The 14,796-nt window shown below is 37.5% G+C and overlaps 1 protein-coding gene and 1 pseudogene across 1 annotated transcript in view; one reads left to right on the top strand and one right to left on the bottom strand.

The window, feature by feature from the left end:
• PLCZ1 (phospholipase C zeta 1) overlaps positions 1-12,471 on the bottom strand; it is a 43,935-nt gene extending 31,464 nt beyond the window's left edge. The window contains exons 1-3 of the mRNA XM_040062629.1: positions 12,337-12,471; positions 7,790-8,024; positions 1,102-1,303 (exon numbers count right to left, since the gene is read on the bottom strand). Coding sequence (XP_039918563.1) covers positions 1,102-1,303; positions 7,790-8,024; positions 12,337-12,471 — 572 coding nt within the window. The remainder of the gene's footprint in view (positions 1-1,101; positions 1,304-7,789; positions 8,025-12,336) is intronic.
• Positions 12,472-13,031: 560 nt separating this feature from the next.
• On the top strand, positions 13,032-14,143 carry LOC131378539 (F-actin-capping protein subunit alpha-1-like; annotated as a pseudogene).
• The last annotated feature ends 653 nt before the right edge of the window (positions 14,144-14,796 follow it).

The raw sequence follows: 14,796 nt of genomic DNA, 5'->3' as shown, positions 1-14,796 counted from the left end.
CATTTCTAAGAGGGAGTGCTAATTTTACTCAGGCACCTTGACTTTACTGCTTTAATTTTAATATGTTAGTGGCATCCCTTAAATTCTTACGTTTCTAATATTTGACTAGCAACTGACTGAAACATTTCTTATAAACTGTTTTACTTAATTACCAATCTGTCTTTTAACATGCTGCTTTTCACACATTAACAATATGTCAAATATGCCTCTAGCTGATTTTATCGTTTTCCTCACACAAATAGTACGTAAAGAGGAGGAGAGAGGGGGTTATACTCTCTTGCAATTACTTTCAGCAGTGCAGCAATAACATCATGGAATTTTAAATACTGTTAGAAATTGGGTATTGTATCTGATGGCTGCAAGTCACTATAGAGCATTAAGAGGGCAACCAAAAAAGAATTCAGATGGTTCCAAATGCTTCCTCTTCACTAAAGTAGTACAAATAATGGGAATTCTGGACATTTTTCTTCCTAATCATCTTAATAGGTCCTGGGCTTTCAGTGTTGCTTTTATTACCCAATCCATTTCCTTCCTCCCTGCCGTGGCAATAAGGCATCCTGGCCATCATCCTCTTGGAGTCACACACTGCAGAGGTTCCTCTCCCTGCTGGCTACTTGAATGCCCACATTTTGTTGTGTTTGTTGTTTCTGAACTGCCCACACCGCAACATGCACTGAACACAACTGTCCTTGACACAGACACACTCCACCACACATCCTGTATATTGAACAGATTAGAGCTTGCCCAGGAATTTTACATTCCTTTCAGGGAGTTATTTAATTTTGCACGGCGTGTTGAGATTAAAAACCGATTTAATCATGTACTGTACACCATACTATAGATTTCATTTGCTGCAAGGTTGATTTTCTGAGATGTAAGTTAAAAAAAATAGATTGTTTCCAGACTACGAACAGATGGTTTGGCAAATATACTGAAAAGTGTACACAAAAATAAAATACCACTCTCACATTTTCAACTTGTATCTTTGATGGCTTTGTCCTTTAATGCCAAGTAGGATTGTATGTGACTTTGAATTCATTAAAAAAAAAAAAAAAAAAAAAAGAAGAATATTTAAAATATTAAAAAACAATGACTAAATACCTGGTATATCCCCATAAATGACTGGGTCCCATTAGTTGGTCAGCTATCAAGTAGGTGTTGTGAGAGGATGAAATAAAATAGTCACATAATGGCTGGTTCATATCTTGATAGATGGTCCTGTGCTGACTTTTAAATATTGAACTTTCGTCTGAGTTCATGTACCTTATAAATCCTTCAAATGATAACATCCTTTTCGTCCTCACTGAACAAAAAACAAAAGGAAAAATGTCTCTATCGTGAAGCACTTTGATGTTATATCTATGTACTTCCTGAAATTTTTAATAGCCAACTCTGAATGCTGTTAAAGGTTATACAGCACAACACTTTCCTGCAATTTTAAAATTCATAACAAATGTATCAACAACACAAACATCAGATATATGTGACTCTGGAGCTGAATTGTAGTGGTTTGAACTTCTGAGAGGAAATACATGTGTTTTGACACTTTTATTCTTCTATGGACAGCAGTAAGAAGAGTTTTCAGTAGTCCTAATGAAATATAAAGTAAAATAGTTGTTTTTTACTTTGGAAAGTAACATGCCAGACAATGCAGTAAGAGAATCTTTTCTCTTTTAAGACAACCAGGATTGTTCTCTAAAATGTCAGTCAGAAAGACTCAATACAATCTTGCAGAAACTATGATTCCTAGCACCAAATGTCTTCCCCAGGAGTGGAAAATTCCAAATAAATATTGATCAAATCATGTCTAGAAATACTTGAAATAAAAATAGCATCTTAACAAAAGAAATAACTGCCCACACAGATGAATTGCAAATCAAGCTTATTACTCTACAGGATTTATCACAAAATGAACTAATTGAGTCCCTACCAGTGCTAGTCATCCCATTTGTTTTGGTTTTGACTGATTTAATGGAAAACAGAGCCATTAAACTGCCAGCTACTGCTCCCAAGTGTCATGTTTCGAATGCAGTCATTTTGCAAATGATATAATCTCCAAAGTCAGCTTTGCTTCAAAACATAGTTTGAATTAGTGAGAGATTTTGCCCAGTTCTTACTCTAAAATTACTTTATTGTCACTGTAGCAGGCTAGAAGTGAACAAGCAGTAAATGATCTGAGATTATTTTATGCTAACAATAACTTAGAAGTCAATGTATACAAACTTGGGGACTTGAAATACCTGCAGGAAAACCCCCTTTTCTGCTCTGGTAATTCTTACCACAGCCAAAAGAATCAGAATGCACAAGTTAGAATTGTAATTATTGATCTTTGGTGTGTGACAGACTGGAACGAGAATTTACAGAAAATAATTATTTCTCAATTACACAGGTCTTTGAACTAGAAAACCTGCAATGTTTTACAACGATAAAGGAAAACAGAAGGCCATCCAGACACCAAACATACATCCATCCAACAACTATTTCTACCAAAAGTCTTTCTGAAGTTATTCTTCCAGACTTCCATTGATGAAGAATCCACAGACAACAGAGTAAAATCATTTTGACAGCTAAATAACCTTATCGTTAGGAAATTTTCCATAATTAGGAAACAGAAGTTTACCCTGAAACTTCCTTGCTGTCCAAAACATTTGATCTGTTTGGTATTACACTTCTCCTCTTTTTACACACTCTTTCACTTATGAGAACTGCTCTTGCACTTCCCTCATTCCACTGTTCTCCACAAAAACAAATCAAATCCAGGGCATCTTTCTGTTTCAGATTCCTGATAATTTTCATTTTCCTGCTATCCAGCAGTGCTGTTAATCTTTCATAGGAGAAAACAGGAGAATATTTCTTCATGGAATGTCCTGACAAACTGCTACTCACCTTTACCATCTTAGAAGGGTTTACATATTTATTATTTGCCTGATTTTTTTCGAGTCCCAGACAGTGTCTAGTTCCTTGGATGTTCCCTTTCTAAAATAGATATTACATTTGATCTTTTCCAGTCTTTCAATCCATCATTCCTTTCCCCTCTACTTTCAAAAGCAACCTTTGCCTTGTATTAGTCAAGATAGGTACGGTCAATTTTCTAAGAGCTTGGATTTGTCAGCCTGTCTTCACTGACCTGATTACATCATTTAAGAAGGTCCTACCCTGTTTCATCCATATTTTTGACTGAGATCTTACTTAGATTAATAACGTTAATAATATTATAGAGCCGACTGTTCTTACTTCATCAGGAATTTTTTTGGTCTTCTTTTAACTAAGAGATTTGCAGGATGATTTCTTGCTACCCTGATGACTCTTGAAAAGTGTATCCTACTTAGTATCTTGGCTTAGATTTATCCACGTACATGTGGTATACTGTTCTATACTTGTAACAATTGGATTAAGTTTCCCCTTGCTGGATGTTTAAAAACATTTTGAATTTTTTTTTACATTACTCAAAACAGAATACACTCATCTTGCATACTTTGCCTATAATGAACTACTTGAACTGTCTGGATTTCATTTCTGATTAATTTATTTCTCATGATCTATATATTTCTCTGAGCAATTGCGAGGAGATCTAGTAAATGTGCGTGCATGTGTGCAGACATTTTTTATTTTCTAAAAATTCTTACCCTTCCTGCATTTATTTATTACATTAGTGAAAAATACCGGTTTTCTAAGTCTTACTTTTTTTTCTGAATTATTTATGATGTTCTCCTGGCTTTTCTTGTCATTGACAGAAGTTAACTGCAATATTTTCAAGGGAAATTAATGTTTAGGCAAATATGCTGATGACCAAAATTTCCCAAAATTAACATCTCACATTGCTTTGTTAGTTAATATATAAGCTTGTGGACTTCAGTGAAACATTCAGCTCATGTCTCCAATCAACAGACTAAAGATCTTTGTATTTTTACAGAGCTTATTACACGCCCTTACATTTCTGAGGAATAGCCCAGTCATACGATTTTTGACCATTTACAGGCATTTTCTGCTTCTACATTAAAGGAAATGGGAATTCATCTCCATAACTATTCCACAGTGAAAGACTTTCATCAAGGCCTTACATTTTTACCCTGAGGAACCTCAGTCTTTTTCTCCATTAGGACCTTTTAGCAGTACTTACAGTGCACACACACATCCATTCGTTGTAGAAAGGGAAGGCAAGAGAAGATTTCTGTCTTCTCCTTGCCTCTTTTTGTTCACAAAGTTCAATGACTATTTTCTTGCCTCCTCTTTCGGATAGTGTATACTTTATTTATTTTTTTTTTAAACAATATTCTTTTATATTGTTTGGGGTTTTTTAAAATATGATTTAAGAAAAAGTGATTTTTCTCATTCCTTCTATTAAGGTAAACTTCAGCTCTGCCATATATACAAATACTGTCATATCAGAGAGGTATTATTGCATTCTGCTTTCTTATTTATCTTGGAACTTCTTTGAGAGTATTTTTCTTCCTCTTCAGAAAGAAAAAAATGAAAACTTTCATAAGATGTTTGCTGCCCTGAAGGCCTGTAGAGCACCCACACTGAAGCAGACAAAACCAAGTAAGAAATAACTCTGCACTGGCCAGAGCCTCCTGCAAGACCTGTTTCCTCCTGAAGGGACTGAGTACAACCTGCAGCCCTGACAGAGTTTTGGGAAAGGTGTCTGGACTAAAGTTGAGATTGGGGAGTGGGGATGAGAAGAACCTGAACTGAACTTGAGACTAGGAAATGGGGAGAAAGGTGTTTCCCGTGTTTTTAAATGTGTGTGTGTGCTCTTTGTTTCCTAAGAGCTAAATTAGTAATTAAATGTCTATGCTCCTTAGCCCCCAGGGAGAGTGAAGTGAGTACAGATACGTTTGCTGGGAATTTTAGGGGTGAACTCATGAAAAATACTTGCAATCAGAGACCAGGGTGTTACTCTGTCACATTGGAAGGACGAAGCTCCCAATCATCATTAAAAGTCAGGCAGAAACATCATCAGATGGAATTTCGTACTATGAAATTTGACATCAGAATAAAACATTCATGCTCTAAGGGTAATGGCAAGGAGAGAAGTATTTCCTTGACTAAAGTAAGAATACAGTTATTCCTTTTCTTTTCTGACTTTTTATTCTAGGGAAGCTTTTTTCTACCTTGCCCACACTTATAACTGCTTCATACTGGAATAAGATATCTATCTGAACAGCAGTTCAGTTTTCTAAGGGCTTATATCTCATAATCACCTTATTTCAAAAATTTTCCCTGAGATTGGATGGATAGTCACACAACCTTTCACACCTCTGAACTATTGTCTCACAAATCCAGCCACAGCCCCTGTCTTAGTTGAGATTTTTAAGTCATCTTTCTTACTTCACATGATTTTTTGTGAAATTTGTAGGAATTTGGCAGAGATGTCTACTTTATTGTTTGATTTACATTGGCCAATGGGATCAAATGTTCTCTTCTGTAAATTTATGCTCTACATCCTGCTCTGTCTCTAACACACGTGCACAAAATAAAACCCCACAAAAACCCCTCACAACTGTGTATGCTAGGAACAAACCGAGAATTTTTTTTTGCTTCACAAATACGTTTTGGATTACTCAAAGTCCTTATCTCACAGATGCACCAGGCTTTTATTATTATTTACAAAGCAAGTTGGTTTTTTACAACAGGATTGCATTTTTGCCCTGTTTTTGTATTGCCTAGCTGGAAAATAGGCAGGAGTAGAGTCTTTGAATGGCACTACATCGTAAATAATAATGGAATGCACCTTCTTATCCTCACTGTGCCTCTAATCCTATCCATGTAAATGAGTAGTAGTTTTTTTTAAAGACATATATACTGAGCTTAAAAGAAAAATGCATTAGTTGGCACATTTTCTTTAATCTCATTTAATGAGTTGAGGCTTCTGTTCAAAGCTAATAGTAAAATGTGCAGATAATGGAATGTTTGGGAAGAACAAAACTGACATTTGCGTGTTAGTAAGACACAACTGCCAGGTGCGAATCACATATTCATATCTTGTGATCAATTCCAAGGAAATGGCTCTTTCTGCCAAAAATGCAAGCTTTTAGCACACAAGTGAAAAAATCTGTTAGTGTAGCATTTTGACATTGGCCATTTAAATTTCATAATAAAAATGAAACAGTAATTCATTCCGTACTGTCCTGAACTAGCTACGGTACTCACAGAGAGTAAATTCAGAGTTACATGGCTCAGTAGCTTGGGAAATCTCTCTGCACAAACGTTAGGGATGTACTAAATGTTATAAATGAATTTATTTAAATTATATGTAAAATGTAGTCATTGTTTTCATCCTAATCTTGACATACCAGTGATACCACGTTTCTGAGAGAATGGTCATTACCATTAGCAAACCTGTCAATCAAATGTCAAAACCTGCCCTTTTCCCGTTCTGTAAAACACAGGGCAAGGGTGGCAAGATGAGTCCAACAGATCGTCCTGATGAATAATGTTCTGTAGCAAATTCAGAACAACAGTAACACAAAATGGTCTATCACAATATCATATGAATCACCTCTCATGTCAGTCATAACTGGAACTTTTCAATAAATAAATATGTTTGAGTGGGAGTTTGAACGCGCTCAGAGGAGCATGAACAATACAGAGATTATTTTGTTCAGCAAGATAATTTCCAGTTATGAGACGAATTCATCACAGGTGAAGAAACAAACAAGAATTTGGCTCAGTATCTGAAATTTAAACCAGACATTAAATTAAACCTATAGAAACTTCAGTTGATATTAACAAAGATGTTTTCTAATTGACTGAAGTTTTTTCATTGTTTAACTTTTGTAGCTTTTAACTTTCCCATCAGAACAGATAACACAATATAAAAGGAACCTTTTAAACTGGTAACTTGTAAAATTAGTAAACATTAGTTCCTCTGAAAGAGTAGAACATGTTCCATAAAATGCAGTCAAATTTGAAAAGCAACCTCAAACAGTAAAGGCATAAGGAATCACATGTTTTGCAGATATTGCTGGACAGTAAGTGCCTCTTAATGAAACACCAATTCTTCTTCTGTTTCTCATTGAAAAACTGGCATTTTCCATTTTGTTCTTCCACCACAGGTCAGCATAGAAAACAACAGGTTATTATCCCAGAAGGAATATTTTCTCCTTGGCTTTCTTTTTCTTAACCAGTCATTAATTCCACTGGGAACCAAGGAAATGAAAGAATCAAACATATTCCACTGAATAAAGTAACAGTTTGCAGCATAATGCCGTTATATCCTTTTGATGGCTTAGTTGTAGATTTTGCCACAATTTGAAATCAGCAAAACTCAGCAGAAGTGTTGCACCACAGATTGAGGCACTTTTAAATAGGTGAAGAACATTACAGATTTATGAACCCCTCCTCATCTCAGAGTTCTTGTGATTCAGAAAGTGTGACCAGGCATCTATGAAAATCTTACACAGTGCAAGGAAGTCAGAGGGACGTAAAAGTCTTGTCTGAGGCCTTGCATTTTCACTAATTGACTCAAGGGAGAGAAGACAGTGTAACAAGCAGACAAGAAAAATGGCAGATAAGGACCTTAAGAAAAACAAATTGAAAATGGTTTGTATTGAACGGAAGAACAGAATTTATAGAAGGACTAGGAAAAAAAATAAATGACAGAAAAAAAGGAGACTAGAGAGAGGAGGACACCATGAAAATAAATTAACACACAGGAATAAAAAATAAAAAGTAGATGAAAAGACATGATTTTAAAGAAATAAAGATATGAGGTTTTCCAAAACACAGTCATTGAGAGAAGCACAATAAACAAGAGCTAGATATTAAATAGCTAAACTGTGCATACCTTCATCAATGGGTTCATACTTCATAATAATTTCTAAGGCAGTTGTTTCATTAGCTTCAGTTTGAAACTGTTCTTTTGCAAGAAATTTAAGGAGCTGGCTATCAGGTAGAATTTTGCCATCTGTTGAGTAAGCCCTGAATAGTTCTTCAAATTCAGGTCTGTGTACAAGAGCTCGATAAATTGCCTTGAAGTCGTCCATGCTAATTATATCTCTTGAGTGTTTATCAATGGTTTTCTGAGGAAAAAAGTGACCAAAATAATAATAATAATAATAATAATAATAATAATAATAATAATAATAATAATAATAAATCAATAAAACAACATGCAATTGTACAGTTATGCACCAAACACTTTTCTATAACTGACCACAAGAGTGAGAATCAGAGAAGAATCCTCAGGCAACAGAGACTACAATCAGATTATACTCTTCAACTTTCAGATTATACTTTGTGTGCTACAAATATTTTGTATCAAGTAAAATGACCCATATGACATAATTAGCATCTAAATAAGTGCAATACATTTAGATTTAATGCATTTTTAATATTCAAACACATTGTAGAAAATATATAAAATGCTATGAATTAAAATAAATGTGCAGCATAAAACTTATCAAGTGGAAAATATATTTAGTATAATACCTCCTCAACAGCTATTTACATCACATTGTAAATACCGTCAGTTAAATTTGCATAAAAAAACCAGCAACCAGTAATATTTAAATGAAATAAGGATGACCAAATTATCAGGAGATACAAGTCTTTCAACACTTCAAATAAGAAACACTATTAAAGTTTGAAGACAAGATATTTTGTAATAACCTATGACATCATGTTCTATTCTTAACAAGCCAGAATGTTTCACTTAGATTAATTATTCACACTTTCAGGATTCGTGAATTGTAAGCTCGTTTTCATAGAGCTTACAAAATGTTAGCATAGTAATTAATTTCAGTGTTTCAGTGTAAAAGCCACTAGAAAAGTTAAAAGGGCAAAAGAATTTGAGTAGAATAATACTTTTTTACCATTTCTGCCTTTTATATTTTTCTCAGGTTTAACAATTCTATTTTTCCTTTAAAACTTTCTACTCAAAATAAGTAATTGCATACAAAATATAAATGTTTCTAACATTTTGCCCAGAATTATTCTTAAAAGTTGCCAAATTAAGAGAAATCTGCTGGCAAAATAGCTCACAAAAATCACAAACAAATGGCAATCCACTGCCTCAGTGATAATCGCTGTAAGTTGATGAAAATTCTTAATTGTTGGCTCCTTAAACCGAGACTGCCAAAGAGGCCAAGTTCTAACATCCAAAACATGGCACTTACTATGGCTGGTTTGGCTTCCACAAAAGTATCTATAAACAGGAAATTGCTTACTTGAGATCTGGCTGCTCTTTGATCAAGACTTTGGATTACTGCTAAATTAGATTGGTTTTGAAACCATACCATAAAACCTAAAAGTTTAACGATCCATTGCCAGTTCCTTGCTACACAGTACAGTTCCTACTGTCCTTCTGAACAACAACAATAGGAGTAAAAATATATTAGATAACTGAAACTAGTACAAAATTAAATTTCATGAGGCACTCTACTGAAAAAATCTTACAAATCAGTACTTCTGTATTTGCTTTGAGTTTGTGAAAGAGAATAATAATGATCATTTTTAACAGAAATCACTGGCAAGAAAATATTTCTGTACAAATGCTAATTATACACATTTCATTACTGCTGAGAAATTCCGCATCTAAGGTTGATAGCCTCAATCCAATTTTTAATGTTCTTAACAATACTGCAAATTTGCTCATAACCACTAAGCAGGGGAAGAAAACACCAACTTATTTTGGAAATAAACAGTTTATCAGTACTTGGAAGTTGTTCACTTAGTTACTGGCACAAAGAGAAGCTGGGCAAAAAATTAAAGTTTCTATTTTAGTTGCCTCTTGATGAAATACAGACAATAATACTACACAGGAGAGCTCTTCAAATTAAAGTGATAAAAATTGTGTCACTGTAAAAAGATATATATAGAGATACATAAATAAACTTATAATTTTGGGGGGTAAGCTTTTATCATTCTTATTTTTATTAATGCACATCAAATCTCTGCTGTTCAGTAAAAGAAGAGCCAAGGAGTCTTGAGAGAAATTATGTCAAAATTTATTATTCCTTAAAATGTTAATGTTCATAACTCTGATGTTGCTCAAATGAGTATTACAGTAAAATACACTCAAAGAGAACAGACAAGAAAAAAAGCAGATTATTCTTTAGAATTAGTTTTCTATAAAATGTATTTTGCTATGTATTAGATTGACTGATGATGTGTAGTTACTTACAACGAAGTCAGAAAGATTCTCTTCCAGAATGCTTTGAATTTTTACCTGTCATTACACTGATTAAATATATGAGCCCCCCTGTTACCCTGTTTTTTCTGAATTTTTTATAGCCTTTTGAATTTTCATAAAATGGAGTCAGATCTTTAGTTACTGTACAATATTATGAGCAGTTTCTACCTTTTTCCCACAGATGTAACATAAACAAATCCTTTGTTTTTCATTCTCTGTCCTTTGTTTGCATATTTCTAACCTGAAAACAATTGTAACTGACAATTGGTCTGGCCACTGAGGCTGAGGGGTGGAAACCCCAAAAAACCAATCTTCTGCTACACCCACAAAGGTATAAAAAGTAAGAAATAAAACAAAGAGGCTCTCTCTCTGCCTGGACTCAGCTTTGAGCTGGATCGGAGGAACCTCTGCTCTGCGAAACCTCTTGTCTGCGTGTGGCTGCTTTGTGTGTCTCGGTAACACACCCCCAACTACTTGAACACCTGTAAATCTTTCTCAATAGCAAAGAACACCTAACAGTACTGCTTTAAATAACTAGATCAAGCTATTGGATTCAATATGTTGCTAAATACAGCTGGATCAGACCTGTTCTTTGCAGGTCCCTCCCTTCAAATAATTCCTGAGTTCTCTGCCCGGAGCTGATCATCTCTCTCAAATTCCTGCCAGAAGCCAAAGTTGGGGAAAGATAGAGGAAACAATGAGAAGCAGGGGGAAGACAGAGGAAACAATGAGAAGCATTTTTAAGTTCTCAAGAGATTGTCTAAGTTGGCAACTATCTCCCTGCAGCAAAAACCACAGGAAGCCTCTTTAGCCAGGGTTGAGCTCATGCTGCTGGTTCTACCTTGGCAAGTCAGACGACAGTAAGAGAGGAAGACAGGGTGAGGAAGAAAGGGTGAGGAAGACTTAGTTCCTTCCTTCTCATGACCTAAAAGGTTCTGACTTTTGACATTCTGACATAGTTAATCCTTCTCTGCCAAATCAGGACAGAATCAGCCAGCTGGTTGTAACATTCTCATAAGAACCATATATATATAAATGTGTAAATAAATAAATAAATACACTTGTTTTCATTCTTTTAAGGAAATAGCATTACCAGGCAGCTGTTTTGGGGAGGGGGAAATGAGGAAATGAGGTAAAAGGGAAAACCTAATATATTCTGAGTCATTACATGAAGGACATGTACAGCCAGTAAGTGCCAAGTCACTCAGTTTTGTAGTATTTACTCACTGGTACAAGATCTGCTTGGCAGTAGTTTGCTTACCTACACTAAATTAACTTATTAAGTCCAGTTCCTAGCTGTATTGTGTAATCTTCATGGAAATCTCTTAAAGACTGCCACATCTCAAGGCCAAATCCTTTCCATGGGGCTTAGAGTGCAATTCCCATCCATTCAGGCACAGCTCTTAACTACTACAGGAGAGGTACTGTGGAGAACAGAATGAATACATGCTGGATCTAAAGCCTGAACAACTCAGACAAGTCCATGTTGTCCTCCTGGCAAGAAGATTTTTAGGAAGTTGCTCTCATGGCTCTGTCCAACATCAGACAGGCAAGTCTGGGCTTATTAGCTTGATCATAGAAGATGCTGAATAGGATGAAATCAGAATGCTTTAAGTTATCTCAAGTGTAGGCATGTTACAAAAAGAATGGGAACCAAAATCCACTTTTTTTTTTTTTCATCTTACACTAATTCATTGTGGTGAAAAGACAGATTTATATGGATGTCAAGCTCTTCTCCAAGTTACAAGCAGTAGGACAAGCAGAAGTGGACTCAAGTTGTGCCAGGAATGGTTTAGGTTGGTTATTAAGAAAAATTTCTTCACTGAAAGTGTTGTCAAGCATTGGAACAGGCTGTTCAGGGAAGTGCCTGAGTCACCATTCCTTGAAAGTACTTAAAAGACCTGTAGTTGTGGTGCTTAGGGGCAAGGTTTAGAGGTGGACTTTTCAATATATTAATGGTTGGAGTCGGTGATCTTAGCGGTATTTTCCATTCTAAATGATTGTGATTTGAATGCAAACCCTGGGTTATCTATTTCACACAGAAACAAAAGTCCTGGAGGAGGAAAATTCTTTGTTGATTTTGCACACCACAGTAGCGTGAAATACATTTCCCAAAAATTTACCTGGAAAAAAACAGCAAATGTATGATGTATGTAACTGAATATCTAAACTGTTAATTGCTTAATGTACATACACCTTACCTTGAAAATATGCTTTAAATGAACTTCATCAAAACATATTTGCATTTTTTCAAGCAGCCTCATGCAACCCTCAAAATCAATATTCCCAGTCTTGAAATCATTCTGAATGAGATTCCAAAACCATGTATGAGACATGAGGTTAAGGAAGATTCTGGCCCATGAAATTGTCTTTTAACGTGAGGAGCGGTGAGGGGGAGAAGTTTAATTTTGTTAAACCTAAGAAGCTTGTGCTTTCCTTGTCTTCTGACCTCTGAGAATGCAGCAGGCCCCGAGGTGTGCAGGAAGAGATTTCTGCTCTGTCCTCAAAGACTCGGCGGGCAGTGACCAGAAGGGCTGAAGGGAGGGTGTGAAGGAGATCAAGGGATGGTCACGGTGCCAAAAGGGGTGCAGTGAGAGGAGGGAGAAGTGGGGAGTCCAAGGGGATTCCCCAGTGGCAGGGAACGGTGGGGAGTGCCAAGAAACACCAAGGAATTAGTGTTCCCCACACTTTGCCCACCCAAACATTGTCAGCCTGTCCTGGCTGATGGGACTGGCTGCCCCTACCACCCTCCTGGGGGTCCCCGGTGTGCCCAGGCCAGGTCTAGGCCTGAGGGGAAAGACACTGTCAGGGGGAGTCCCAATGGCAGCTGTCACCGGGCAGGGAGGGGAGAGGAGGAGGAGAAGGCAGAAGAGGAAAAGGATATCTGTTTTCATCCATGGTGGCTGTGCATCGCCTGCTCCAGTCCCCTCACTGCAGCGGCATCGCCAGCACCTCGCTTGGGCTCACAGTGGGCTCCTCGTGCCACTGTGCCCTGGTGGAACGGCACGGAACGTTCGGTCCCCCATCCTTCCTGTCGCTCCAGAGACGCTCTGCTGATGTCACAAACTGCAGGGGCCCAGCACAGGCCCCTTCCTGCCGCTGCTCCACCGCCCTGACACCATCTCGTGCCTTCTCCTTCCAGCACAAAGCTTCTCCCAGGCCCTGCCCGCATCCACCAGCTCCCACCCTTAGGATATCCCAGACCCCCGGCATGGGCACCAGGCAGGAGCTGTGTGAGGCAGAGTAGGCCTTTCTCAGCCAGCTGTGTCAATGTCCTCCAGGGGAGCTCGGCCGGCTTGTCCGAGGTGTCTCTGCTCCGGTGCGAGGTGACAGGCTGGTGGAGCAAGAGGCTGTCACCACATCTTACCCCAAATAGCCAGGAGCACTGTGCTACCAACCCACTGCAGCAATTGGGGGAAAAACCCTTCTCTGGGCCTTGGGGAACCAGCCAACTCCATGGCATAGGGTGATGGTTGATGCTGGGAAACAGCAAGAGGCCACCCCAAAGTGCTGGGAGGCCACCTGAGCTCCCACGTCCCCGCAGGGAGCTGCTGTGTCCTCAAAACCAGCCTGGGCAAGAGCAGCTGTCCATGTCCTGCTTTGAGTATCAGCCTTCAAATCACTGGGACAGCCTTTGGAAACCAGGCTGGACTTCCTCAGACTCCATTTCCCACTCATTTTAGAGGGATCCTTCTCCAAGCAAGCTCCTTCAAAGTTGCCAGCTTCCCTGTAGCTGTCAGCAAGCCTGAGTGAGACTCTAAATGTGACAGACCAAAGGCAGCTTGCCACAGATTTTATGGAACTTGTGAAAGCTGAGGACACCAAGTTTTGTATTGACATTCTGGAAAACATTCAGGTTTTGTCAGAGGATATATGGGGGGACAATCTGTCGAGGAATTCCCTGTTACTCACGCTTTTATGAACTGGAATAAACTATGGAAAGATCAGCATCTGAACACTGAGGTCTCCAATGCTGAAGTGTCTCACTGCTTACTGAAATATCTTTGATATGATGGCCTAAATAAAAAAGGGGGGGGGGGGGGAAAAGACAAAATGGATTTGTTTAATTGATTTATTTCTGGATCACTCAGGAGAGTACAGAGACTTCCATCAGTCAATCACCAGTTTAAAAATAATCCAGGTCTGCAGTGGCTGGAAATAATCTGCTTGGTTTGGGGGTTTTTTTTTCCACTTTCTTCATGCACTTTTCAAGTATTTTACCTGTAATGGTCAAAATGTCAAAGGCAGCACAGTGAGACAGGTGAGATACTAAGCAAATTCTTATTTTCCTTTGTAATTCCAACCAAAATTATATTTGTTTATGTAACTTCACACCAAATGAAAGACTGATTAAAAGGAAGTTGGTAAGGTATCTTGGTAAAGATATTGGGACATTATATCTAGATTTTTTCATTCCTACTGAAACCCTGTAAATTCAGCCTTCAGGCTTTGCTTGCACATATATCTCTGAATCCCTTATACAGGCACATGAACAGAAAGAAAATCAGGACACTGGAGGAATAAATTTCTTATAGCTAGTGCAGAAGATATTTCAGCACTGACCAAGGATGTAGGCTGGATGTTGCAACATTAATGAATAAAGTAATGCTACTCCCCCTCTCCCAGTATTTATTACAAAGGCCAAAGGAATGCCCTTGATT

Source organism: Hirundo rustica, chromosome 4 (genome assembly GCF_015227805.2).
Source record: "Hirundo rustica isolate bHirRus1 chromosome 4, bHirRus1.pri.v3, whole genome shotgun sequence".
Classification (NCBI taxonomy): domain Eukaryota; kingdom Metazoa; phylum Chordata; class Aves; order Passeriformes; family Hirundinidae; genus Hirundo; species Hirundo rustica.
The sequence above is the reverse complement of the archived record's forward strand: the minus strand, read 5'-3'. Positions and strand labels throughout refer to the sequence as shown.